Source organism: Symphalangus syndactylus, chromosome 1 (genome assembly GCF_028878055.3).
Source record: "Symphalangus syndactylus isolate Jambi chromosome 1, NHGRI_mSymSyn1-v2.1_pri, whole genome shotgun sequence".
Lineage (NCBI taxonomy): Eukaryota > Metazoa > Chordata > Mammalia > Primates > Hylobatidae > Symphalangus > Symphalangus syndactylus.
This window is the reverse complement of record NC_072423.2, coordinates 140,880,849-140,907,287: the sequence shown is the minus strand read 5'-3', so window position 1 is coordinate 140,907,287 and position 26,439 is coordinate 140,880,849. Positions and strand designations below refer to the sequence as shown.

The window sequence follows — 26,439 nt, the reverse complement described above, 5'->3', positions numbered from 1 at the left end:
CTAAGGGTGGCTTCAACAAAAATACAAATTAAATAAAAATCATACTTTTTAAGCGAATGTAGCTTTAATATACATTTCCAGGGTACTCCCCTGGTTCCTTGTCCCAATATCTCCTCCATTAAAAAAACCTAGGTCCCTGTTTATAGGGAAATTCTGGAGCTTTTACTAGTATAGTGCTATGAGATTATAAAAAGGAAGACAAAATCTGGTAAGCAGGAACTTAGAGAAAGCTTCTGAGAGGAAGTGGCTTTTTAAGCTGAAAGATTAGAATAGGCATTGACTAAGGCAAAATTTGGAAGAAGGCAGGCAAAGACAATATAGGCTAAGATCTCCAAAGAACTGAGAGAATTCAACATGACAAGAGTTGTAGAAGCAGAGGGGTGTAGTGTGAGATGGTGCAGGGCCATAACAGGCCATATTAAGAATAATGGATTTTATTTTAAGAGAAACAGGAAACAGCTGTTAAGCATAATCACATTTTGTGATTTTAAAAAATCATCTAGGAACTGGGATTGGAGATTTTCGCTTACACAATATCAAAGACTAAGATAACTTAAAAACTTTGACCCCTGAAAACACCTGGAAATGCTGGGTAAAATGCAATACATTTGAGGACATAGCTGAGCTTACAAGAAAAGGCAATCTCCAAGTGACACAACCAACAGGAAACTTAAAAGAGGGCTTCAACACATGTACTGATTCCTTGGTCACCCTGGGAGAGTTGCTATCTCTAATTAAAGGGCTTAGATTTTATTATGATGTATGTAGGCTGAGTGAAACAGACTGTCAACACCCCTCCATTTCTCCCCTCACACATAAAGCTAGAATCTGTTAAAGGTCTGCATACATTAGTGAATGCATGGACTAAAAAAGTTTTCTAAGGATGTGAAGCCCCTGGACTTTACCTCAAGCAGATGTGGGTTTCAAGTTTACATTTCCTACAGTCTGGGAATCTCGAAACAAATTCTCGAACATAATATAAAATAAAAATTGCAGGTGATACCTCCAGGGCTCCTGGTAAAAGTAAACACAAAATTGGTCTACAGAGACGTTTCTACAACCTAGTCCACAGGTTTTTTTCAGAAGGAAAAATAAGTTCCATGAAAGATGAGCTCACAATAAAAAATTAGAAAATATGTGAGCAAATAATCAAAAGTCAGCAGATACAACAAGTATCAGAATTAGAGTGCTTATAATTGCTAAAAATAGAGAACAAAACATTAAGTGACAGGTTACGTAGGCTATGATATAACCAAGGATAGAATGAGTGAACTGGAAGATAGAACTGACGAAATGATACAGAAAGAATGTAGCTAAAGAGATGGAAAATATGAAAAAGGAGTTAAGAGACACAGGTTATAAACAATGTGAATTCCATCAGGGCAGAATATTGGTTTTGGTCACTGAGGCATCCCAAGGGCCTAAAACAAGGTCTAGCACAGTTGTTCCTGAATATTATCAGTTAAATCAAAGCCCAACAATTATGAGATACTGCATAAGGAGAGAATGGGAAAAAGGCAATATTCAACAAGCCAATAATTTTTCATAATAAAAAGCATGAATATTTATAAGCATAGTGAATCCCAAGCAGGATAAATTATTGACTTCCACTTCTGCCTATAAAGTCCTCTACTATGAGACTTGTTCAGCCACTACAAGCAAATAAGATGGAAAATATTAATCAACTGTTTTCAGAAATTGTGCAATAGCTAGTATAAGAAGATGATGATTCCAGAGAGAAGGAAAATAAGCAGTGAGCCCCATGTTCTTCTATATTTCTTCCCAAAGTAGTTTCAGAATTGTGGGACAAGGAGGGAGAATCCAGAGTCCAGTAATATCACTGAGTTGAAGACACAGACTGAAGTTTGGAGAGGCCGCAAATTTAGAATTTGTTAGCAGAGTAATAGGAAAGAGCTATGCAGAGAAAGAGCTCCAGAATTCTGTCTCCTGAGTGTTGACTGAATACTAATCCATGCATGTGTAGGATGAAACTTCATGTAACTATGGAAAGAACTACAGGGTAAAGAACAATTACAGGGAGTTGTGAGCCAAACAACACTCAAAAGTAATACTTTGAACAGGCTTGGGCAACCAGTAGCCAGAATGGATAGACCTTGTTGAATAAATGGGACATTCAGTGAAAACCCCAGATGCTTCACATCTTTGTACTGGGGGTAAATGAGCATAGAGTAAAAGCTCCCAAAGATCTGCCCCAAAAAACTTAAAAGCAAGCCTAATAAAGATCAAGCTGATCTCTAACAAACTTAATTGCCTGACAAAACAAAGTTAACTCTTTAAAAGAATACAAGAAGATATAGCTTATACAAATGTAAAATTCCCAATGTACAGTATCCAATTTAAAAGGTTACAAGATATACAAGGCAGGAAAGTATAATAAACGACTAAAAGAAAAATAGGCCAATAAAAGTTGATCCAGAAATGACAGAGATAATGGAATCAGCAGATAGGGGTGTTAAAATAGTTATTCTGAACATTATAAATATGCTCTAGAATATAAAACATGAATACAATAAAGAGACAAATAAAAGATATATATAAAATAAAGACCCAAATGGAATTTCTAGAGGTAAAAAAAAATACAATATCATGACAGAAAACATACACTGGATAGGATTAATCGACAATTTAACAAAGCAGAAGAAACTATCCAAAATGAAGCCCACAGGGAAGAAGACTAAAAATCACAAGAGAAATCAGAAAATACTTTAGACTAAATGACAATATATAAAAATTTGTAGGGTGCAGCTAATAGAGTGCTTAAAGGAAAACTTACAGCATTAAAAATACTCATATTAAAATAAAAGAAGTCTTAATTCATAGTACCTTAAGAAGTTAGGAAAGGGCAAATTAAATCCAAAGTGGAAGAATGTCAAAGAGTAGGAATCAATGAACAGAGAATGAATAAAAAAGAGATAAATCACTGAAACTAAAAACTGGTTCTTTGAAAGTCATAAACTTCTATTTAGACTGATCAAGAAGAAAGCACAAATAATCCCTTTTCCTGTTTGGAAAAAAAAGCGCAGCTTGCTGCCAGTACTCGTTTAATTTTACATAAATATGCTCTTTGAAGCTGAAGCAAATCTGACTGATTTTCAATGTGAAAATAAAATATAAAAACTTTTCTTGGAGTTATTTCTAATAGAACTAACATCGGAATTGTCTGAATCATCAGAATCATCTGTTTCGGAAAAACTGGGTTCATCAAATGAATCTTCGACCAACAACTGTTCAAGAATGATATTAACATCACACATAGGATTGCTACGTTTTCTAGGATTTGATGTTTTCTAGGATTTGACATTTTCAGGTTTTGAGAATTACTACGTTTTCTAAATGGAAATATAGTACTACTATAACAGAATGCTATAAATAGAATATCTTTTGTTTCCAAAGTCAATATACTAGAGTGATGGAAAAATAATAAGAGCGAGATTATTTTGTGGCAAAGTTATCTTTGGGTAAACGCTGCAGCTGCAAGTGCTGCCAGTGAATATTCTTGAGGCAAATGGGAAAAAGGTTATCAATATCAGGAATGAAAGAGAGGAGGATAACTATAGCTCTTACATGCAAGACAAAAAATACAAGGGAATATTATGAATAACATGTCTAATAATTTGATAACTTAGATGTGAACAAGGTCCTTGTATAACACAAATTAGCAAAACTGTCTAAAGAAACACAAAACCTAAACATCTCTACATCAACTTTAAAAATGAATTCATAATTAAAAACATTTCTAAAAACAAAAGTCCTAGCACAAATAGTCTCCCTAGTGTGTCAAACATTCAAGAAAGAGTATCAATCTACACAAACTCTTTCAGAAAACAGAGGAGGTGGAAAGACTTCTGAACCCCTTTTATGAGGCTGGTATTATTACTCTGATAACCAAAGCTAGAAAACATTTTAAAAACCACAAGAAAACTATAGACCAATAACTCTCACAAACGTAGACGTGAAGATCTTTAACAAAATATTAACAAATAAAATTCAGCAATATACAAAAATGATGTTATGACTGAGTGATGGATTTATCCCATTAACTCAAGGTTGGTTTAACATGGGAAATCCATTGATTTAACTCACCATTTTAAGAGAATAAAGGAGAAAAAAAATCATCTCAGTAAAGTAGCTGACAAAGTTCAACAGTCACTCAAGATTAAAAAAAGAAAAAAGGAAAAAACCTCCCAGCAAAGAAAGAATACAAGGAAATGTCTTCAGTCTGAGAAAGGTTATTAGTGATCACTTACAGCTAATATCACAGCAATGCCCTAGGACCAAATGCTTCCTCCCAAAGTCGAGAAAAAGGCAAAGATAACTGCTCTTCTCACCCCTATTCAACATTATGGAGGAAGTTCTAGTCAGGGCAGTAAAGCAAGAAAAGACATGCAAAACAGAAAGACAGAAGTAAATTGTCTTTACCTGTAGACTTTAATTAAGATCATGTACAAAAAAAATCCTAATGGAACTGCAAAACATGGTAGTAGAACTAGCGAATGAATTTAGCAAGGTCTAGATATGAAAATCAATTGTATTCCATAAACTAGCAGCAAAATAATGGAAAATTAAAAATAATACATTTATAATAAGTCAAGAATATGAAATGCTAAGGGACAAACTAACAAAATATGAAGAAAAATTAGAAAGACTACACTTCTCAACAATAAAATCAAGCCTGTAAGAAAATTAGTAACTCTTAACCTATACCTCAGGAATGAGGGCAAAATTACATTCATTTTAAGGAAAACACAGAATTTGACCATTATCAAAATGACATAAAGAAAAAGCAGAGTAGTTTCTTAGTTCATTTGTGTTGCTATAAAGGAATACCCGAAGCTGAATAATTTATAAAGAAAAAATGTTTATTTGGCTTACAATTCTGGTGGCTGGAAGATTGGGCATGAGGTGAAAGCCTCAGGCTGCTTCCACTCGTGGTAGAAGGCAAAGGGGAGGTGGCCTGTGCAGAGATCACACGGCAAGAAAGGCAGCAAGAGAGAAGTGGCACCAGGCTCTTTTAAACAACCAGCTGTCTTGGGAACTAATTGAGTGAGAGCTTACTTATTCCCTCCTCCCAGTGAGGGCATTAATTCATTCATGAGGGACCTGTTCCCATGACCTAAACACCTGCCATTAGATCCCCCAGCAACAGTGGGGATCAGATTTCAACATGGGATTTGGAGAAACCAAAGTGTAGCAGATATAAAGCAAAAAAAATTCAATAAAAGCAAAATTAGAGCAGTTATCACAATACATGTACATTTACAATTCCCAAGGGAGAAAAACAGATTCAAGAAGAATTAGAGAATGTGTAAGACTTATAATTATTAAAAAACTGGTACAAAATTTCCCCATGAAAACATAGAAAGATAAGATGGTTTTGGTGTCAAGTTCACCAAACCCTCAACAGGTACAATTTGTTCCCACAGAGCGAAAAAAGAAAACATTGCTAGTATAGCCTTGATACAAAAAATACAAGGTGTATACAAGAAATTATATAGGCAAATTTTACTCATGATCATACATAGAAGAAATCCTAAACAAAATGTTGGCCAGGCACAGTGGCTCATGCCTGTAATCCCAGCACTTTGGGAGGCCAAGGCAGGCGAACCACTTGATGTTAGGAGTTTGAGACCAGCCTGGCCAACATGGTGAAACCCCAACTCTACTAATAATACAAAAATTAGCTGGGCATGGAGGGCGTACCCCTGTAATCCCAGCTACTTGGGAGGCTGAGACAGGAGAATCGCTGGAACCCAGGAGGTGGAGGTTGAACCCAGGAGGTGGAGGTTGCAATGCCCATTGCATTCCAGCCTGGCTGACAGAGCGAGACTCTGTCTCAAAAAAAAAAAAAAAAAAAGTTAGCAAACAAATCCTACCTATGTATTAAAAAAATTATGACTTAGAAAAAAACAGAAGAAAAAATAGACAAATTGGATTCAATCAAATTTCAGAACTATTGTACATCAAAGGACACTATCAACAGAGTAAAAAGGCAACCAACAGAATGGGGGAGGACATTTGGAAATCACATATCTGATAAGGGTCTAATATCTAATATATATAAAGACTAAAACACAACAACAAAAAACAACCTATTGGATTTGAATAGACATTTCTTCAAAGATATACAAACTTAAATGTTCATTGATGGATAAAGAAAATATGTATACATACAATGAGATATTACTCTACCTTAAAAAGGAATAAAATTTTGATACATGCTATAACATAGATGAGCCTTGAGGCTATTATGCTAAGTAAGCCAGACACAAAGGACAAATATCCTATATTTGTGAGGTACCTGGAACAGTCAAATTAATAGAGATACAAAGTAAAAACAGTGGTTACCAGAGGTTGGGAGAGAGGGGAGAAGGGAGAGTGATTGTTCAATGGGTATAGAGTTTTAGTTTGGGAAGAAGAAAAAGTTCTGGAAAAGGGTAGTGATGGTTGCACAATCATGTGAATGTACTTAATGCTACTGAACTTTACAAATAAAATGATCAAAATGGCCAGGTGTGGTGGCTCATGCCTGTAATCCTAGCACTTTGGGAGGCTAAGATGGGAGGATGGCTTGAGGCCAGGAGTTTAAGACTGGCCTAGGAAACATAGCCAGTCCCCATCTCTATCAAAAAAGAAAAAACAAAAATTAGCCAGGTGCAGTGGTGCACACTTGTAGTCCTAGGTTAAGGGGATCCTTTGAACCCAGGAGTTTGAGGCTACAGTGAGTTATGATTGGCCACTGCACTGCAGCCTGGGTGACAGAGTGAGAATAAAAAAATAAAAATAAAATTTAAAAAGATCAAATGATAAATTCTATGTATATTTACCACCCCTACCAACACACAAAAAAATTGTGACTATACAATATACCCAGCATAAAGCTAAACAAATAAAGCAATGGAAAGAAGCCCATTCTATGACAAAGCTAGGAATATTCAGTAGTAGGGACAGAAGACATTAGTCAATGAATTGTGCTGGGACAACTGGTTATCCTCATGGGAAAAAATAAAATTAGATCCCTAGTCCTCCAAATAAATGCCATATGGTTTAAAGACCTTAAAGTGAAAAACAAAACCGTACAAATTTTAGACAAAATCTTAAGGAAGAAGGTGGCAGACGATACTAGTATTTAAAACTCCTAAATATCAAAGGGTATTATAAGCAAGGTATAAAAAAGGGCAGAGATTGAGGAAAGATACTTAGAATACACGTAAACAGAAAAAAAGGAATAGTGTGTAGACTATATGAAAAATCCATAGTTTTACATTCTATTAGAAAAGCAGGCAAAAGATATAATAATTCATAAAGGAAGAAATGAGAATAATAAACACCTGAATTCTCATAAATAATTAAATCAATCAGATACAAGTTCATACTAATTAAAACAAAGAGAGAAATAATTTCATACTTCCTGGCTTGGCTAATTTTAATGTCTAATAAAACTAAGTGATTGACAGTGTGTGGTGCTACTGGAACTTAGAAATTGCTGTTAGGAGAGTGATATACTCCTTATAACAGAATTGGTGGAACCACTGTAGGAAGCAATTTCCTAACTCATAGTAAAGTTAAAGTTCAATATACTCTACAACCAAGCAACTCTACCTCTAGGTATTAACTTTATAGAAAGTTAAGCACTTTAAGTGTACAAAGATGCAGAATATTCACTGCAGCACTAATTTGTAAATAATAAAGTGGAAATGAATTGTGTCTCAAAAGAAGAAATGAGTAAGTCTAATTTATATAATGAACTGTACAATGATGAAAATAATCTACATCTGCCAACATGGATAAATCTCAAAAACAATGTTGAGTTAAAAGTCAGTTGTAGGCCGGGCGCGGTGGCTCAAGCCTGTAATCCCAGCACTTTGGGAGGCCAAGGCGGGCGGATCACGAGGTCAGGAGATCGAGACCATCCTGGCTAACACGGTGAAACCCCGTCTCTACTAAAAATACAAAAAATTAGCCGGGCGTGTTGGCGGGCGCCTGTAGTCCCAGCTACTCGGGAGGCTGAGGCAGGAGAATGGCGTGAACCCGGGAGCCGGAGCTTGCAGTGAGCCGAGATCGCGCCACTGCACTCCAGCCTGGGCAACAGAGCGAGACTCCGTCTCAAAAAAAAAAAAAAAAAAAAATAAAAGTCAGTTGTAAAACGATGTGTACAATATAATATTCATATAAAATCTTAAGATATAAAACAATACTTAAAAGCCTATGAACAAATATGACAGCAGGACTACAGGAACACTAAAAATACAAACAATTCAACACTGACTTTAGGATAATGATTGACTTTGGGGATGAAGGGAAGGTAAGGATCAAAGCTAGATCAGAGTGTCAGAGCAGAATGATCTTTAAGGCAAAAGTAAAGTACTTAATGGTCTAGAGCAGGAGTTGGCAAACTTTTTTGGTAAAGACCAGAAAGTAAATATTTTAGGATTGTAGGCCAAGAGGCAAACTCAAGAATATAATGTAAGTACTTTACTGGGGTTCAAAGTTAGTGCTTCTATCATTAAAATTGATTTCAAATGTTTGCTTTTTTTTTTTCAACTATTTAAAAATGTAAAAACTATTCTTAGCTTGAAGACCATCCAGAAGCAGGTGGTGTGCTAGATTTGGCCCATAGTCCAACTGAATTTTCTGTGATGATGAAAATGTTCAATATTTCCTCAATTGTCTAATATGGTAACCACTAGCCACATGTGGCTACTGATCACTTGAAAGGTGGTTACACGGACTGAGAAACAGTTTTTTTTTTTTTTCAGACGGAGTCTCGCTCTGTCACCCAGGCTGGAGTGCAGTGGCGCGATCTCGGCTCACTGCAAGCTCCACCTCCCAGGTTCACGCCGTTCTCCTGCCTCAGCCTCCCGAGTAGCTGGGACTACAGGTGCCCGGCTAATTTTTTGTATTTTTAGTAGAGACGGGGTTTCACCGTGTTAGCCAGGATGGTCTCGATCTCCTGACCTCTCGTGATCCGCCTGCCTTGGCCTCCCAAAGTGCTGGGATTACAGGCGTTAGCCACCGTGCCTGGCCGAAAAACTGACTTTTTAATGGTCTGTAGTCTTAGTTTAAGATAGCTACTCTAGTGTTTCCATGAATTTAAAGAATAAGTATGAAGGGAGTAGTAAGAAAAAAACTGAAAAATTAAAAGACTGTGATGGGAGACTAGGGTGTATGAATCAGTGATGTGGTGGATAGAAAAATTTGGGATGATGAAAAGGATTTCAGCTCTGACTGACATAGAATACAGAAAGATAGGGAGATAACAGCCAAGAAAGTCTGAGATATCAGGATTAGAACAGTCCCCCAATAAAATTATAATTTGTTAATCATGAACTGGGAGATTACACAGAGATAAGTTGGGGGAGAGAAGTGTTAGGTTGAAAGTATGGAGGGGAAGCTGAGAGTTTCATAGCAATGACTACTGAAAATACTAAGGATTCACTCACCTAGAACACACACCCCCCAAAAAAGAGAATACCAAGGGGAAGGGAGAGGAAATGTCCAAGGATCAGAATAGTGAAGACAGAGAGATATTCTATTTTTGATATTTAAAGAATAGAAGGAAAGCAATCACTATCTTATACAAACTTTATTGCTCTTTAAAAATGAATAACCTACAAAGTTCTAAAATTTAAAGAGGTATATACAAGTATAGACATCAAACTTTCTGAACTGAACTGATTCCCTTTCATTGGTTGATCAAAAATATGCAAAAACCCTAAATATTCACACATTTAATCTTTGAGATTTCTGACTAAATAAGGAGCTATCCTGAAAGTACATAACATTTGTAATTTTATTGAGACATCACTCTGAACATACAATTAGAGCTTGGGGTTCACAGTTAGTCACTTATCTTGTCCCTGGGCCTAAAAAAGAATCAATTTCTCTAGTCATTTTCCCATACGTATTTTATCTGAAAAATTAAATACAACAGTGGTATAAGGAATTCGTAAACAACTTAGCATGTACCCTACTGTAAATGTCAAATATTTATTTTACTTGAATACTACACAGAGTTTCAAAAGATCCACAATAATTTATTTTACTCAAATATTGTACTAAAGAGTTTCAAAAGATCCTCTTAGAAAATCATTCACTTTAGTATCCCCTACTTAAGGGAAAAATAGAGATGCCAGAAGCTTATGATTAAAAGATCTTAATTTGAGTAATCATTATTCATTTCTACAATGTTTGTATAAGATACATTTTGGGCTGGGCGCAGTGGCTCAGTAATCAGCAGTTTGGGAGTCCGAGGCGGGCAGATCACCTGAGGTTGGGAGTTCGAGACCAACCTGACCAACATGGAGAAACCCTGTCTCTACTAAAAATACAAAATTAGCTGGGCGTAGTGACATATGCCTGTAGTCCCAGCTACTCGGGAGTCTGAGGCAGGAGAATCGCTTGAACCTGGGAGGCGGAGGTTGCGGTGAGCTGAGATTGCGCCATTGCACTCCAGCCTGGCAACAAGAATGAAATTCTGCCTCCGAAAAAAAAAAAAAAAGATATATTTCGACTAAAATTAAGAGGTTTAGGCAGCATAAGAAATCGATATGATGATAATGCTTAAGCTCAGTTATTTATATTCAAAAGAAAAAATAAATTTATTAAAGTTTTAATACAAAGCATCCCATTTGAAGTATAGTTCTGAAGAAATGTTTATGAGCTAGGGTCCTGTCAAGAGAATATTCTATGGCAATGGCTCACTCCGTTTGTGTACTCTTACAGATCCTCTCCTGAAGCAACAGGAAGAGGTGTAGATTGAATTTAAACAATATCCAATAAAACCTTCATTGTATTTGTTTCATACTTTTTTTAGAATGTCTCAAATCCTTTTTCTGCTTGAAAATAGGAGAATTCAAAAAACACAAATCTGTAAAAGGGTCCCCTCTTCTCAGTTTCCTGTAAGAGTAAAAAGAGATCTCAGGCATAATGTGAACATCCCAATATTAACTTACTCTTCCCTACCAAGTTATGGTAAAACACACCAATTTTAAATGTTCTCACTTCAGTTTTTTTAAATCAAATGTTTATATTTCAGAATAAACTCATTCTTGAACAAAGCTCCATAACCTTATTCCCCCGACATGTATCATTAAAAATAAGTTCCCATAAACCAAATACTTACGAAGCGAGGGTGGGCTCCTTATAGTTCACGCTGGCTGTGCACCTACGTTTAGGTAGAGCCACTGCTGGGCTTGCTTTATTCTTTTTTGGAGAAAGAGAAAGTCTTCTGATTTTCACAACAGGATACAAGGAGACATTGGTGATATCCTTCAGGGTAAGATGAGGTGACTGGTGAGTTTCAGGTAGTGTACCTACAAAACAATTTTTACTGAATATGATTTAAAAAAAAAACCCACACAAGAACTAAAATTGTACTCAATTTTATATATCTTAACTGTATACAAAATCCAGCATTTAATAATAGAATTTTTTTTTAGATGGGCTCTCACTGTGTTTCCCAGGCTGAAGTGCAGTGGTGTGATCTCAGCTCACTGCAACCTCCGCCTCCTTGTCTCAAGCAATCCTCCCGCTTCAGTCTTCTGAGTAGCTGGGACTACAGGTATGCACCACCACACCCAGCCAATAAGATATATATTTTTTAGCTTTTTTATCATTTTTTCCTCTTCCTTTCAAACCAGACAGTGTTGAAATATTAATTTTAACAGGACACTTTACTAAAACTTAAAATTCTTCTAGGATAGCTTGGGCATAATAACTTACTTTAACCATGGAATTTCATTTTAGTCATACCTTGCTATTTGGAATCAAGTCCTCTCTCTTTCAATACCAAGGTTCATTATCAAGTCTCTTCCTATAGTCTTATAAAGCCGCTAAAACTCCTTCTATTAAATAAATGAGAATTCTAAATAACAAGCCTCTGTGTAAACTAGCAGAAAAGCTAGCATGTTAAAAAGTTACTCAGTGTTTTTCCCATCATAAACATCCAAGTTATTATACTTTGGAGCTACACCTATATTGGGAGGCAAATGTCCAACACATAGTAAAGACACTGCAAAACAATCTCCTCAAATAGCTTTAAAAAGCAAACTGTATCCCCAAAAAAGTAAAAACCATAACTGTGAAATGATTGTATACTAACAGCCGTATGCTCCAGTGCTATCTGGGTTTTACAGTCTGTCTTTTTTTTGCCACATAAATATACTGTACTGTATTAATTATTCCAACTTTCAGTTTGAGAAATATGTCTTATGGAACAGTATCAGATCAGTTGCTATATTCTGGAAAAATGCTTCTCAAACTTTAATGTGTATATAAATCCACAGGAGGACTTCTTAATGGCCAGGTACAGTGGCTCACGCCTGTAATCCCAGCACTTAGGGAGGCCGAGGTGGGCGGATCACCTGAGGTTGGGAGTTTGAGGCCAGCCTAACCAACATGGAGAAAGCTTGTCTCTACCAAAAATACAAAATTAGCTGGGCGTGGTGGCACATGCCTGTAATCCCAGCTACTCGGGAGTCTGAGGCAGGAGGATCGCTTGAACCCAGGAGGCGGGGTTTGGGATGTGCTGAGATCGTGCCACTGCACTGTAGCCTGGGCAACAAGAGTGAAACTGTTTCAAAAAAAAAACAAAAGATGCAGATTCTGACTCCAGGGTATGGGGTATGGCCTGAGATTCTGCATTTCTTAGAAGATGTCTAGGGATCAAACTCTGAGTAATACCATCTTAGAGTATATTTTTTTCTTTAAAAAATGTATTTTTTATGGATTTTATGTATTTTTATGGATGCAGGCTCACACACCTGTAATCCCAGTACTTTGTAAGGCCAAGGCAGGAGGACTGCTTCAGCCCAGGAATTTGAGACCACCCTGGCAACACAGTGAGACCTCATCTTTACAAAAAGTTAAAAAAAAAAAAAATTAGCCAGGCGTGATGGCGCATACCTGTAGTCCCAAGTACTGGGGAGGCTGAGGTGGACGAATCACTTGAGCCTGGGAGGTTGAGACTGCAGTGAGCCATGACAGTGCCACTGCCCTCCAGCCTAGGTGATATAGCAAGACCCTGTCTCAATTAAAAAGTGAACAACAACAACAAAAAATCGCAACTTCTTCTGGACATTTTTAAATGTACACAAAGATGGCAATAACAGTATAATAAACTCTGAGTTACCCAGGTTCAATAATTATCAACACTTTGACAATCTTGTTTGATTTATCTAACATCATTATAGCATTTTTTTTTTTTTTTTTTTTTGAGACTGAGTTTTGCTCTTGTTGCCCAGGCTGGAGCGCAATGGCATGGTCTCGGCTCACTGCAACCTGTTTCCTGGGTACAGGCGATTCTCCTGCCTCAGCCTCCTGAGTAGCTGGGATTACAGGTGCATACCACCATGCCCGTCTCATTTTTTTGTATTTTTAGTAGAGATGGGGTTTCACCATGTTGGCCAGGCTGGTCTTGGACTCCTGACCTTAGGTGATCTGCCTGCCTCGGCCTCCCAGAGTGCTGGGATTACAGGCGTGAGCCAACCCGCCTGGCCTACAGCATATTTTTTAAAAAGATACTTGCCTGCTGCCACTGACTAACTGGCCGATTTAGAAAGTTGGTTCGGTTTTTAAGGTTTTAATCTCCTTACAAACAAAATAAGCATGATAACACCTATACTTCCCAGAATTGTTCTGAGGATCAAATAAAATGATGTGACAATATTTTGAAAATGATACAACTTGACTATAAATGTTAGTTTTACTTGCATTAACTAAAATTGCCAAATGGGAATCTTTCTGGACAGATGTAGGTTGTATTATGAACATTTGAACTATGCCTACTTTTGATCTAATAAAATATTTTCTGAGCCAGTTTTTAGAGATGTCGTACAAAAGAATACTAAGCCTATCAATTGAGGAAATCTTCACTAACTAGAAGATTATTTTAAATCATGGTTCCTGTCAAATTTAATGTAAAACAAGGCCATTAAAATAACAAGTCACTGGATTCGAATTTGATTTCACTTTCAAGGGGATACTTCAGGTAAGTGTATAAAAGCTACTTCAATTCAAACTAACTCTACAAAAAAGTCCCTCTGTCCCCTTGGGAGTCCTCATTTACTGAAAATAAAAATTCCGTCTCCATAAGAAGCAATCTCTGAATTAGGTCAGAGCAATACAACTGTGATTTCCACACCCAGCCCCCAACTGTTTAATCAGACCATAACTTCCACCAAAGAGAGACAGATGGTTAATCTCCAACCTCCACCAGAGAAACAGATGGTAAGTATAGTATATAAGCATCAGGAGTGATCATTTATCATGAGCATTAAAAACACAGGTAAACAAGTAAATCACTTACTAGTAGGAGTTTTTGTTGGCTTAGAACCCTCTGTCTCTTTTTCATCTGTATATTTCAGTGCTCTTTTAGCTAGAGGCCTGGTAACTGGTCTTCTATATGAATCGCTGGTGGGATTCTGAATGTACTTGCAAGTGGGCAAATAGAGGTCATCGGAATCATCTCCTGAACCACTCAATTCACAGAGGCTCACTTCAGACTCGTTGTTTTCTTCTCTTTTAGAGTCATTGCTCATTTTTTGTCGGAAAGGAGTAAGATGAACACCCTCTTCCAAATTAAAATTGTAAGCATCATTGGAACTGACAGATTTGTGCATTTTTTTTTTGGAAACAGTTTTTTTATTTTCGCTTTTATTCTCTTTATATTTTGACATACGTTTTGATTTTCTCCTGTTAGCTTTTCTTTTCTCTCCTCTTTTTCTTTCTTGTGTATCTCGTTGCTTACTTTTAGTTTGTTCAGATTTACATTCTAAAATTTCTTCTTTTGTTTTAGTAAACGTTCCTGGCTGAATCAGCTTTGGTGATAAGTTAACTTGGTCCTTGCTCCATTGACAAGCATTGTGTTGTACATTTTCAGGTCTGTGCATGTTTACTAGTGGGTCTAAAAAGCCAAATCTTTCGAATTCAAAAGACTTCCCTGCCAAATGACTGGTTTCAAAATCATCCAAGCTATCAAACTGACATACACTGTTACAATGTTTCTTTAAACTGCTACGGACAGATACAGTTCTAGGTAAGACATTATCAGTGGACTCAGCTTCACCTGAATCAAAATCAACTCCCAGTGTGTCTTGAGGAATAGTAGGTATCTGATCTGAGAATTTAAAAAATAAATGAGAAAAATAGTTTTACTTTGTGGAAATTTGAATTTCAAGAACTTTAGAATTAAAAGCAAAAAACTGAATGACCAAAAAGTCATCCTGTAGTTTTCCTACATTATAAAATCTGTAAATAAAAATCTGGGAACTTAAATATTGCCATCTATTTACTTGTCAATGATCAACTAATGGCTTATATCTGACATGTGAAAGAATCTTGTACAGGTTCAGTATCCCTAATCTGAAAATCTGAAATCCAAAACTTTTTTAGTGCAGTCATGATGCTCCAAGGAAGTGCTAACTGGAGGGTTTTGGATTTCAGATTTTCAAATTATGGATGATGAACTGATATAATGTAAATATTCCAAAATTTAAAAAATAAATCCAAAACACTTCTGGTCCCAAGCATTTTGAATAAGGGACACTCAATCTTTATAATCTTTAAAAACATTATAGGCCAGGCACGGTGGCTCATGCCTGTAATCCCAGCACTTTGGGAGGCCGAGGCGGGTGGATCACGAGGTCAGGAGATCAAGACCATCCTAGCTAACACAGTGAAACCCCGTCTCTACTAAAAAAAAAAATACAAAAAATTAGCCCCTGGGCGTGGTGGCGGGTGCCTGTAGTCGCAACTACTCGGGAGGCTGAGGCAGGAGAATGGCGTGAACCCAGGAGGCAGAGCTTGTAGTGAGCCGAGATTGCACCACTGCTCTCCAAGCCTGGGCGACAGAGTGAGACTCCGTCAAAAAAAAAAAAAAAAAAAAAAAAAAAAAATTATAACAGGCTTTCATGTACTCTTGGTTTAAAGAAAATGAATAGTCTGTATGTATCATTGAGTACAGATTCAGAGAAGTAGAACCGCATATTTCAAAGTGGGACAAACGAGAAAGTGGGAGCTAAGTTGTTCTTTGAAAAATAAATAAGATTTGAATAACTAGAAAGCTTCTCAGGTAAGAAATATAATCTGTATTTTAAGGAAAAGTGGGGCTATGTCTGGTTTTGCTTATTCAAATACTATCCCTTCTTCGACGCTTAGTTCAAATGGAGGAGATTGACATTGAGAAGAAAGGGATGGCTCTGGAGTTCAACTTTGATTTTAAATACTAGCTGTTAACATCTAGACTTCTTCATGTGAGATATTTTACCTTCTTGAGTTCCTATAAAACGGGACTAACTGTACTTATATTCCTAGGTTGTTGTGAGGGTTAGGTGAGATTATGCACATAAAATGCCTAACATAGGCTTGACACGTAGTAGCAATCAGTAAATGGCTGCCATAGTTATAGCCAAATGACATGTAGTAGCAATCAGTAAATTGCTGCCATAGTTATAGCCAAAGTTTCAGATTACAGATTTGACACAATAAATGTATTTTAACACTCTATTACTCTGGGTAAAATAAACAGATTTGCTTTGAGCAGAATACCAGATGAACAAATTTAAAAAGTTAAAAAAAACAGAATTAGATAAATTTAATTGTATTATTTGTTTTCAAAGACCTTATCTTGCCCTTAATAATATTTTTAGATTTTCACTTGAATTACCTTCTATTTGAAATGATTCTCCTTTTCCTGGAAGTTCACTTTCTTCAAGAGGAATTTGCCTTAGAAAATACCAATGAAAAACAGAAATTTAACAATTATGTAATAAAAACAAATTCAGTATTTTCCTAAATTATAATTTTTCTTTCCTTTAGTATCATTTCATAATTCGATTTCAAATCAATACATCTATTCTGTATCAAAGGAAACCAAAGGACACTTACGCTGATTACAGGGAGATTGATTTGTTATGACTGACATTCAATTCCCACTTGTAGAACCAACCTATCAAGTTGGATAATTCCACCTGAAAACACGTTATATAACTCAATTTCATTTAACTAAGGAAACAGCCCATGAGAATTAATTTGTAAAATTTTTTTTAAAAATGTAGTTTGATCACTCAACTCTTTAGGAGCCTGCTTTATCATTAGCAGAGCTGTGATTTGTTGGTAATATATGCTTTTATGGTGCTTAACTATTGAACTCTTCTGAAGTTAACACTGTTCATTTTCTTTAAAAATGTTGTTCTTTGGTTCATGAAACATGAAGTGTTCTTTATACTCTAACACTATTACTGGCACTTTCATTCTAATTGTAATTTTATTCTTTATTCTCTGTAGAGAATTTTCCACTCTAGACATTAAACAGATTTAGGTAATGGCTGTGGTAACTAATAACTACTTTAGAAATCTTCTACAAACTCGATTACCTTATCTTACCTTTCGCCCACAACATAAGTTTATCAGATCTTAAAGTACAACAGTTTAAAAACTACTAATGATTAAAAGTAATCTATGGCGATAGAAATCATCTTAGTGGTTACTTCTGTGGAGAAGGGGATGGACTTGAAAGGCATAGGAAAGAACTGTCTATGGCAGTAGTTCTCATCCAAGGGCAATTATGCTCTCCAGGGAACATGCGGCAATATCTGAAGTCATTTTTTGTTCTCCTGAGGGATGTTACTGGGATTCATTGGGTGGAGGCTATGGATGCTACTAAACATCCCATCTTGCACAGACAGCCCTCTACAACAAAGAATTACCTGGCCCACAATGTTAACAGTGAAAACACTATGTCTTCATTGAAATTTTAGTTCCACAATACATACATTAGTCAAACTCATCAAACTGTGTAACTGTGATCTGTGCATTTTACTGTTTATAATTAAATCATAATAATTCATAAACAAAGTACATTTGATCCAAGAGAAGGGGAGGAGGGTATATGGGATCTAGAAAAATGAACTGGATCAGCGAGACAATGGGACAACTGTGTTAAATATGATATTTTATTTATTCATTTATTTTCTCAACCAGACTATTCATAGGGCTGGCAAAACACCTCATTTCAATAGCTAATGCTTCTTAGAATAAAAACATGGTATACAGAAAAGTATAACTGAAGGAAAGTATGAAGTAGAATTAAAAATTCTGGTAAGGCTTCTTTTTCCTAGGCATCAAAAAAGGAGTGAAATATAAGAAAAAGAAGGGTTTAGCTTGGCTATATGTAACAGAATTTCAACACATCAAATTCTCTTAAATATATTCTCAGCAGAGAAAACACCAGACTACAAATATAAGAGTTGACATGATGCACATTTCCTTTCATAAATGAATCACAGAATTAAACCCTTCTTAGTATTAATAATCATAATAAAGAATTTGATACTAACGGTAAATCCTTCACAAATAAATTTCTGGAGCTGTCATCACTATTGGGGTCCATTCCAGAGGAAGATATTTCCTGGTTCTGTTAATGTATTAAAACAAAACACTGTTATAACTGAAGTAGTCGTAAGAAAGCATTAATTTATTCAACAATATGCACTTGTTGACAGTCTATCATGGTGCCATGCCATGGTTCTAGGAACTGAGACTATAACAGCTCAAAAGCAGAGTTAAGTCTTATCCTTTTAAAGCTTACATTCTAGTTCAGGGAAGTAAAATTTTAAAAAGAGAAGATATATGTACAAAATTTCAGATTGCGATAAATGTCATGAAGGAAATACCCAGGGTGAGGTGATAGAGAGTAACTCAGGTTGGATTGCTCTTTTAAATACAGTCAATCTGATATAAATCAGAAGACTGCAAAGAAGCCAGCCACTGAAAGAGCAGGAGGAAAAGAAGGCAGTGGAAACAGCAAATACACATAAGAAAAATCTTGCTGTGTTTAGGAAAGAAAGGCTGTTGTGGCTGGAACATAGTCACTGAGAACAGCAGATGTAAATGCAAAGGCCAGATAATGTAGGGCCTTGAGAGCCATGAGTTTAGATTTTAGTCTAAGTATGATGGGAAGATAATTAATATTAAGAAAGGAAGTAAACTGATTTAAGTTTTTGAAAGATCAGTCTGAACTGAAAGAGGCCGGGGGTAGAAAGAGCTGAGAGGTGATCATTGCATATCTAGCAAGATATGATATCAGTTAAGATGAGTCATGACTATGGAGGTGAAGCCCAGTGGAAGAAGGCCTTGAGACGACAGGTCAAGCTCAAGGACTGAAAAGGGATGGAGATGGGAACAGTGAGGCAGAGGAAAGCCTCTTGTGGTTTTGGTCTAAGCAAATGTGTAGGCTACTTTACTGAGATGAGTAAGACTTACAAAGGAAGGTAGGAAGTATACAGTATCTTTGGTGGGGCAAGGGGAAGTTGTGCTTTATATAAGGTATGTTTGAGATCCCTTATAAATCTTTAAGTGGAGATAGCAAATGGTGGCTGTGGGTATATGTATGTATGTGTTTGTTTTTAGATTTTGTACTATAAACTGGGAAGGCATCAGCAGACAGTACATAAAGCTATTAGAGGGTATAAGATGAGTCTACAACTGGCATTCATTCATTTTTTTGAAATAAAGTCTTGCTTTGTCACCCAAGCTGAAGTGTAGTGGTGCTATCATAGCTCACTGCAGCCTTGAACTCCTGGGCACAAGCAATCCTCCTATCTCAGCCTCCCAAGTAGCTGGGACTACAGGTGCATGCCACCACAACTGGCTAATTTTTATTTTTTATTTTGTAGAGATGGGAGTCTTACTGTGTTGCCCAGGCTGGTCTTGAACTCCGGGGCTCAAGCGATCCTCTCACCTCAGCCTCCCAAAATGCTCAGATTACAGCCATGAGTCAATGTGCCTGGCCAATAATTGACATTTAAAGGTAGAATGAGGAGGAAATCAGCAAAAGAGACTGACATGGAACAGTCAGAAAGGTAGAATGAAAACCAGGGGAGCACGATATAATGAAAACTAAGAGATCAAAGTATGTCAAGTAAAGAGTGGTCCCTGTTTTGCATATTATTACTGCAAGGTCAAGAAGAAAGAGAAGTGACCACTGAATTTGGTAACATGGAGGTTTTGGTGACCTTGACGTGCAGTGACAACAGAATGGTAAGGATAAAAATCTAGATTCAGAGTGGCTGCAGGCCAGGCATGGTACCTCATGCCTATAATCCTAGCATTTAGAGAGGCCGAGGCAGCAGTATCACTTGAACCCAGGAGGTCAAGACCAACTTGGGCAACATAGTGAGGCGGTCTCTACAAAAAATTTTTTAAAAATTAGCTGGGCGTGGTGGTGTTCCACCTATTCAGGAGACTCAGGTGGGAGGATCACTTGAGCCTGGGAGGTCAAGGCTGCAGTAAGCCATGATATGCCACTGCACTTCAGTCTAGGCAACAGAGCGAGACCCTGTCTCAAAGGAAAAAAAAGAGTCATTTCAAATGTGAATGGAAGCTGAGGAAGTGAAGAATATACTGTTTTCTTTTAAAAAGTTCTGCTGTGAAGGGAAGCAAAGAAATGAGGAGATAAAGAAATATGAAACCAGGAGAGGTTTCATTACTTTTTCTCTAAGGTTGAGAGATACGAAAGCACATCTTTATGATGACTGAAATGATCCAGTGGAGAGGGGAATATATAGAAGAGAGAACAATCTTCCACGGATAAAGTTGTAGAGGAGGTGAGAAAATCTGATGCATGGGCTGGGGAGCGGCTGGGGGCGGTGCTTGCCTTTAGTAGGAACAGGGGCCATTCTGCCACTGTAACAAGAGGGAAGATGAAGAACCTAAGTATAGAGGGGGATTTGTAGATCTCTGTTACGAAGATGACAATTCTCACTCAATTCCTAAGAAGCCAATTCTAATTTAATTATCTTTTGAAATTTGATGAACATGTTGACATTATAATAAATATGCTAAAAATGTTCATTAAAAACAAAACAACTAGAAATTTAATCCTGTTAAAAGCTTTAGGCCAGGTGTGGTGGCTCCTGCCTGTAATCCCAGCACATTGGGAGCCCAAGGCCAGAGGACTGCTTGAGACCAGGAGCTCAAGACCAGCTTGGGCAACGTGGCAAGATCATGTCTCTACGAAAAAAAAAAAAAAAAAAATTACCCAGGTATGGCAGTGCACGCCTATAGTCCCACCTATTCAGGAGGCTGAGATGGGAAGATCGCTTGAGGCTGGGAGGTGAAGGCTGAGTGTGCTTGAGCCTGGGAGGTGAAGGCTGCAGAGAGCTGTGATCACACCACTGTACCCCAGGCTGGGCAAGAGCAAGACTCTGTCCCCCCGAACCTACCCCGGCCAAAGATGAAAACTTTAAATTTAACATGAATATAGCTAATGTTCTGAAACTAATATTAATGCAGGTAAATAAAAAAGAACATTTAACTATATACTAATATAACTTAAAAACAAGTCATTGAAAAATCTACTATAAAATTAGGGAACAAAAGGCTGTTAAAAATTACCTAAACATTAACTATTGCTAGGGCTAGGCAAGAAAACATTCTTGTAAAATTCTTACATTTTAAGCTTCTCCACCACTGCTAAATTGATTTGATAAGCACTGAAGCATGGGTGTACAATGAGGTTGAGAATGAGTGACACAGGCAATTAGTACATAGCAGAAAATACAAACGTTGACCTTCTAAATGCTAAGAATGTATTTGCGTAGCAACTAATAATGTTTTTAATAAATACTCAAAAACTATTGAGCTGCAGTAGTAGAATTTTTTCCCAACTGCTTTTGTAATTATCTCATTGAGTATTTGCTTCCTACTATTTCTGTTTTTCAGCAAAAACTTTGTAAAGGGAGGAGGAAGATTCAAATGCCTTTAGAGGAACTGTTTCCCCCTACTAGTTGACTGAAGAAGGAAAATACAAAATTAGAAAAGATTACATTCTGGAAAAGAAAAAGAAAAAGTAACCTACCACACCTGGCACAGCGGCTCACGCCTGTAATCCCAGCACTTGGGGAGGCTGAGGTGGGTGGGTCACTTGAGGCCAGGAGTTCGAGACACCTGACTAATATGGCGAAACCCTGTCTCTACTAAAAATATAAAAATTAGCCAGGTGTGGTGGCGCATGCCTGTAATCCCAGCTACTCGGGAGGCTGAGGTACGAGAATCGCTCGAACCCAGGAGGCAGGGGCTCCAGTGAGCTGAGATTGCACCACTGTACTCCAGCCTGGGTGACAGAGCAAGACTCTGTCTCAAGAAAAAAAGAGAAAAAAAAATATAAAGTTCCCATGAAGGTAACGAAAACATATCTAATCTTTATAGAGGCAGTTCTCAAATATACCATATATGTACTTATTGTCTATGTGTGTATATACGTATATATTAACACGTGTCTTAATCACATGGATAAAAAAATAAGGAATCAATAGGGAAGCAAGAACTCTTTCACTGACTTCTATCAATGGAGAAGTGAGGTTAATTCCATTCTCAAGTACCCACCCACCTCCTCCCACCCCCCCATATCCCTCCCCTAATCATAATGTTCTCGCTTTCTTATCTGACCTTCCGGCCTAAGTGCCAACTCAATTGTTTTCACTGGCATAGCGAAGCAATGGCCACTGGGAAGAAATTCAACGTCCTGTACACCTGACACCACTGCTTTTTTTTTCTCTGCCCCATTTCCCCGGCAGTGGCTACTGGAAAAAGGGAAAAATAAACTAGCTCATCATTACTTTTCTTAAGTAATGATACACATTACTGTGTAGACAGTGATACACAATGGTACAGCGAGACACAAAGAATATCCTAAAGCAAACTTTCTCCATATCTGTTATATTTTGGCTAGCAGGACCATATTTGAACACCTTCTTTACAATCTTAGACACAAAGAGAATCAGATTAAAAATTTGAGGCCGGGCGCAGTGGCTCACGCCTGTAATCCCAGTACTTTGGGAGGCCGAGATGGGCGGATCACGAGGTCAGGAGATCGAGACCATCCTGGCTAACACGGTGAAACCTCGTCTCTACTAAAAATACAAAAAAAAATTAGCCGGGTGTGGTGGTGGGCGCCTGTTGTCCCAGCTACTTGGGAGGCTGAGGCAGGAGAATGGCGTGAACCCAGGAGGTGGAGCTTGCAGTGAGCCGAGATCGCGCCATTGCACCCTAGCCTGGGCGACTGAGCAAGACTCCGTCTCAAAAAAAAAAAAAAAAATTTGAGCAGCAAATGTTTATGATCTTACTTGTCTGGGAGTTAATAGTCTTCTCTACTTAGCCAACAAGTAGGTAAAAACGATTCTCCAAAAAGCACTTAAATACTCCCTATGTCCTAAATAAAGATCGTTCTTATAAAACCCCATTGGATATAGCAAAACGACAAAGCAAAACAAAACGCTAAGGTAAAAGCTAAGATAGCATTGATTAAAACTTTTGGATGAGTCCACTTCAACTACCATTTTTGTATCTTTAGCTTAGTTGCACTATCTTCGACTCACTTAGTTGAACATTCAAATGGACCAGCAATGCAAAAGGCTAAACTATTTCCTCTGCATCCTGTTTTGCTACCTGCTTTAAGAACGAAACAGGCAGGAACAGGCCTCAATCACCTATATGCTTGAAGCTTTCTTAAATGGCCAAATGCAATCGCTGTGCTGGAGCACTAAAGGATGTTTTAAACAATTCATGCATAATTGAGTTATCAGTAATTCATTTAAATAACATAATTGATCTAAACTACTTATTCATGGCTTAACTAAACTAAGAAATTCGGCCTTAGTAATGAAAATACCTGAGCAGTTTCTTCTGTTTGTTGTGATGTAAGTTTTCCTTTCAATGCATATAGCTGACATGTGAGATAGTAACATTCTTTTCTCAGCTGTAGGATGATATCTTGGGCTTCTCTCACTTTGGATTTCTCATTTTCCAAAGCTAAAACTAACATTTTGTTGTTGTCTTGGTAATTTTTCAGCAGTGTAGAAGTGTTGGCTAAAAGAGGATAAAAAAAATTTATCAGTTATTAAATCTAAACTTAAAAGTGATATAAAAGGACAACATAAAAATCTCTTACTGATTATTTGGCATGGTGCAGCTATAAAAGACCTGCGTTTGCCAATCTCTGCCAAGTTTTTATTCCTTTTCTCTTTCATACGCTTCTTTATGTCTTCAAGACTATCTTGAAAGGACTTTTTCAGGCATCTTTCCTTGGCCATATTTTGCCTAAACAATAAAAAATAATTTTTCTCAGAGAGAATATTGTCAAATATAAAACTTAAAAAACATAGGCTGTTCATAAAGAATGCATTAAATAGACTAAACTGTAGAATTAGCTCAAAGTAGATAGTTAACTAACTTGATAATATAAATTTTCCCCTTTGAAAATCTCATTCATATTTTTGACATTCCCTCTTCCTCCTCAGGCACTTTATAGAAAAGGTTTATTGAATATAGATTTCCAACCCAAAGATTCCACAATATGCCACTTATTCATTCTTTAACAAATACTCACTGTGGGGTATATGCCAGACACTATCGAAAATGCTTATTATTGTATTTTGATGCCATTATTATTTATGCTTTTTATAGAAAATGTTTAGGACCAACTTTTACTGCTTAAGCTTACAGCATTAGGTCTGAGGCAATTATATATCTGGGTTTTGTTTTCCAGCTCTTCTCTAATGATTAATTCATCAGATTAGGTCATTCAACTATTTTTCCATACTCTTTTAACCCAATTATCACTTATGATATGCACACACTCTCGAGAAAGTCAAGGTGATCCTTAGAGGTTTAAACTATGTAGCACTACATACAATTTTAATAGGCCATTGTAACAATTACAGAGCTAGAGCAGGAACTTGGGCAGAGGAACACTCTAGTATTCTCAAAGTGTGGCTAAAAGTTAGGGCTAACTCCAAGTAAATTATGAACATATCAAATCAGACATTAAATATTGTCGTACATACAGTTAAACATTGAGTATTAAATACATAAGTATACTTCATCTTTCAATGTTGCAAATCAGGTAGGCTTTAGCATGCTACTAAACATGTCAAACCACTTTTCACAAACATCTTTTACTCTAGATTGCACTTTGCAGATCTTAAAATTGTAAAAAAAAAAAAAAAGCTTGTTTCCAATAACAATCTATGCATACAATTTTCACTACAAAGGATATCTTCATCTCCTCTACGATAGTCAAATATTTTCCTAAACCTTACACTTTCTTAAGTATTTCCTCCAGGCCTTATTTTCCTCTATGCAGTGTCTGGAATCTTAAATATAGGTATTGTAGATACCACTTAAGAAGTTTCTTTCTACCAAGGTATATACAATAGATACTGGGAGGTTCGTAGCAGAGACAGGGTAGCTATTTTTAAAAGCACGAATGGTAAAGGGGTTGTTTTACACAATTAAGTTAGAATTGGAGATGTTTGAGAGTCATAAAGATTAAGTAACGGATCCAGTTTAGTTAAGGTATTTTAAAGGCAAAGCCTTACCTAAAAAGCTTTCGTTATTACTTTTAATCAAGTTAAAAATCACAAAAGAAACTTGCCATATCAAAAGTTTTATATCCTGTCTAAATAAGGCGATGGTATTAGCAGGGGGTGTGGTAGAAGGGATGAAAGCAAAGACAGACCACAGAGCGAGATGACGGTCTCAATCTGTAGAGTACTCTTGTAAGCGCTCTGGATTCAAAAGAACCTAGCATATTTGATCTCCATCCATAATTCTCCAATTAGTCCTGCTGCGAAGACAGCCACGTAGGATACTAGTCAGTGCCGGCCTCTCCAGGGTAAGTGAGGAAGAGAATGGCCTGGACAAGGAGGACGTCAACGGTATCACGCTGCACAAAGAACTGCTGTCAATTTTCTTGTGTCCTTACGTTAAGCCAGGCTTTTAGCTGTTGTAAAAAGCTTCATTTGCACATCACTTAATCTACACAATTTTGCAAAGTAGGAAATTAGGGTCTCCATTTATTGAAGAGGAAGCCGGAACATCTGAAAACGCAGATCGAGTGGCTGAACGGCGAAAAGCGCGCGGTGAGTGGGACTCCACAGCCCGAGCTTTCGGCCACCGAATTTAAAACGATACTGAAAACCGAAGGGAAGTCAAACAGGGATCACTACCCCCTTGTTTCGCACCTTAAAACCTACTTCTTCCTCTTTCCGGGACTCCAGGAAGGCCGAGGGGAGGTGGGGTTGGCGGAAGTGGACGCGGCGACCCTCCTGCCGCAGGCGCGTCCAGAACGATACCTTGGCCACTACTTCTGCAACAGCTATCTTCCTCCTCCTCACATTTCAAGGCTCTCGAAGCTCTCCCGCCACGCGCGAGCCCCGCCTCCTGGCCCCTCCGGGATCGTACCACCGTCCCCCGTAGCCTGGAACTACCGCCGCCACATTCGAAATTTTCCGCCTCGCTCCTCCATTGGTTGGCTGGGAGGCGATCACGTGGCGCGGGATGCACCCAACACCACCGTCGCAGGCAGAATCCCGCCCCGCCAGGCGACGTCACGTGACGCACAATCGCTCTTGTCCACAT

At 37.5% G+C, this 26,439-nt stretch overlaps 1 protein-coding gene across 14 annotated transcripts; it reads right to left on the bottom strand.

The window, feature by feature from the left end:
- Positions 1-265: 265 nt before the first annotated feature.
- On the bottom strand, positions 266-26,387 carry SGO1 (shugoshin 1). Of its 14 annotated transcripts, none has more exons than XM_055286177.2 (9): positions 26,154-26,361; positions 23,969-24,117; positions 23,690-23,886; positions 18,357-18,433; positions 16,685-16,743; positions 15,086-15,136; positions 11,144-11,333; positions 10,826-10,917; positions 266-1,014 (listed from the first exon to the last, which is right to left on the bottom strand). In XM_055286177.2, exons 2-9 carry the CDS (start codon positions 24,108-24,110, stop codon positions 902-904), a joined length of 921 nt encoding a protein of 306 aa, XP_055142152.1. In that variant the 5' UTR covers positions 24,111-24,117; positions 26,154-26,361; the 3' UTR covers positions 266-901. The 14 variants fall into 14 exon arrangements, with proteins under 14 accessions (XP_055142152.1, XP_055142145.1, XP_055142170.1 ...); XM_055286170.2 differs by having other exon boundaries at positions 26,043-26,360; XM_055286153.2 differs by having other exon boundaries at positions 272-1,014; positions 14,327-15,136; positions 26,154-26,355.
- Between the last annotated feature and the right edge of the window lie 52 nt (positions 26,388-26,439).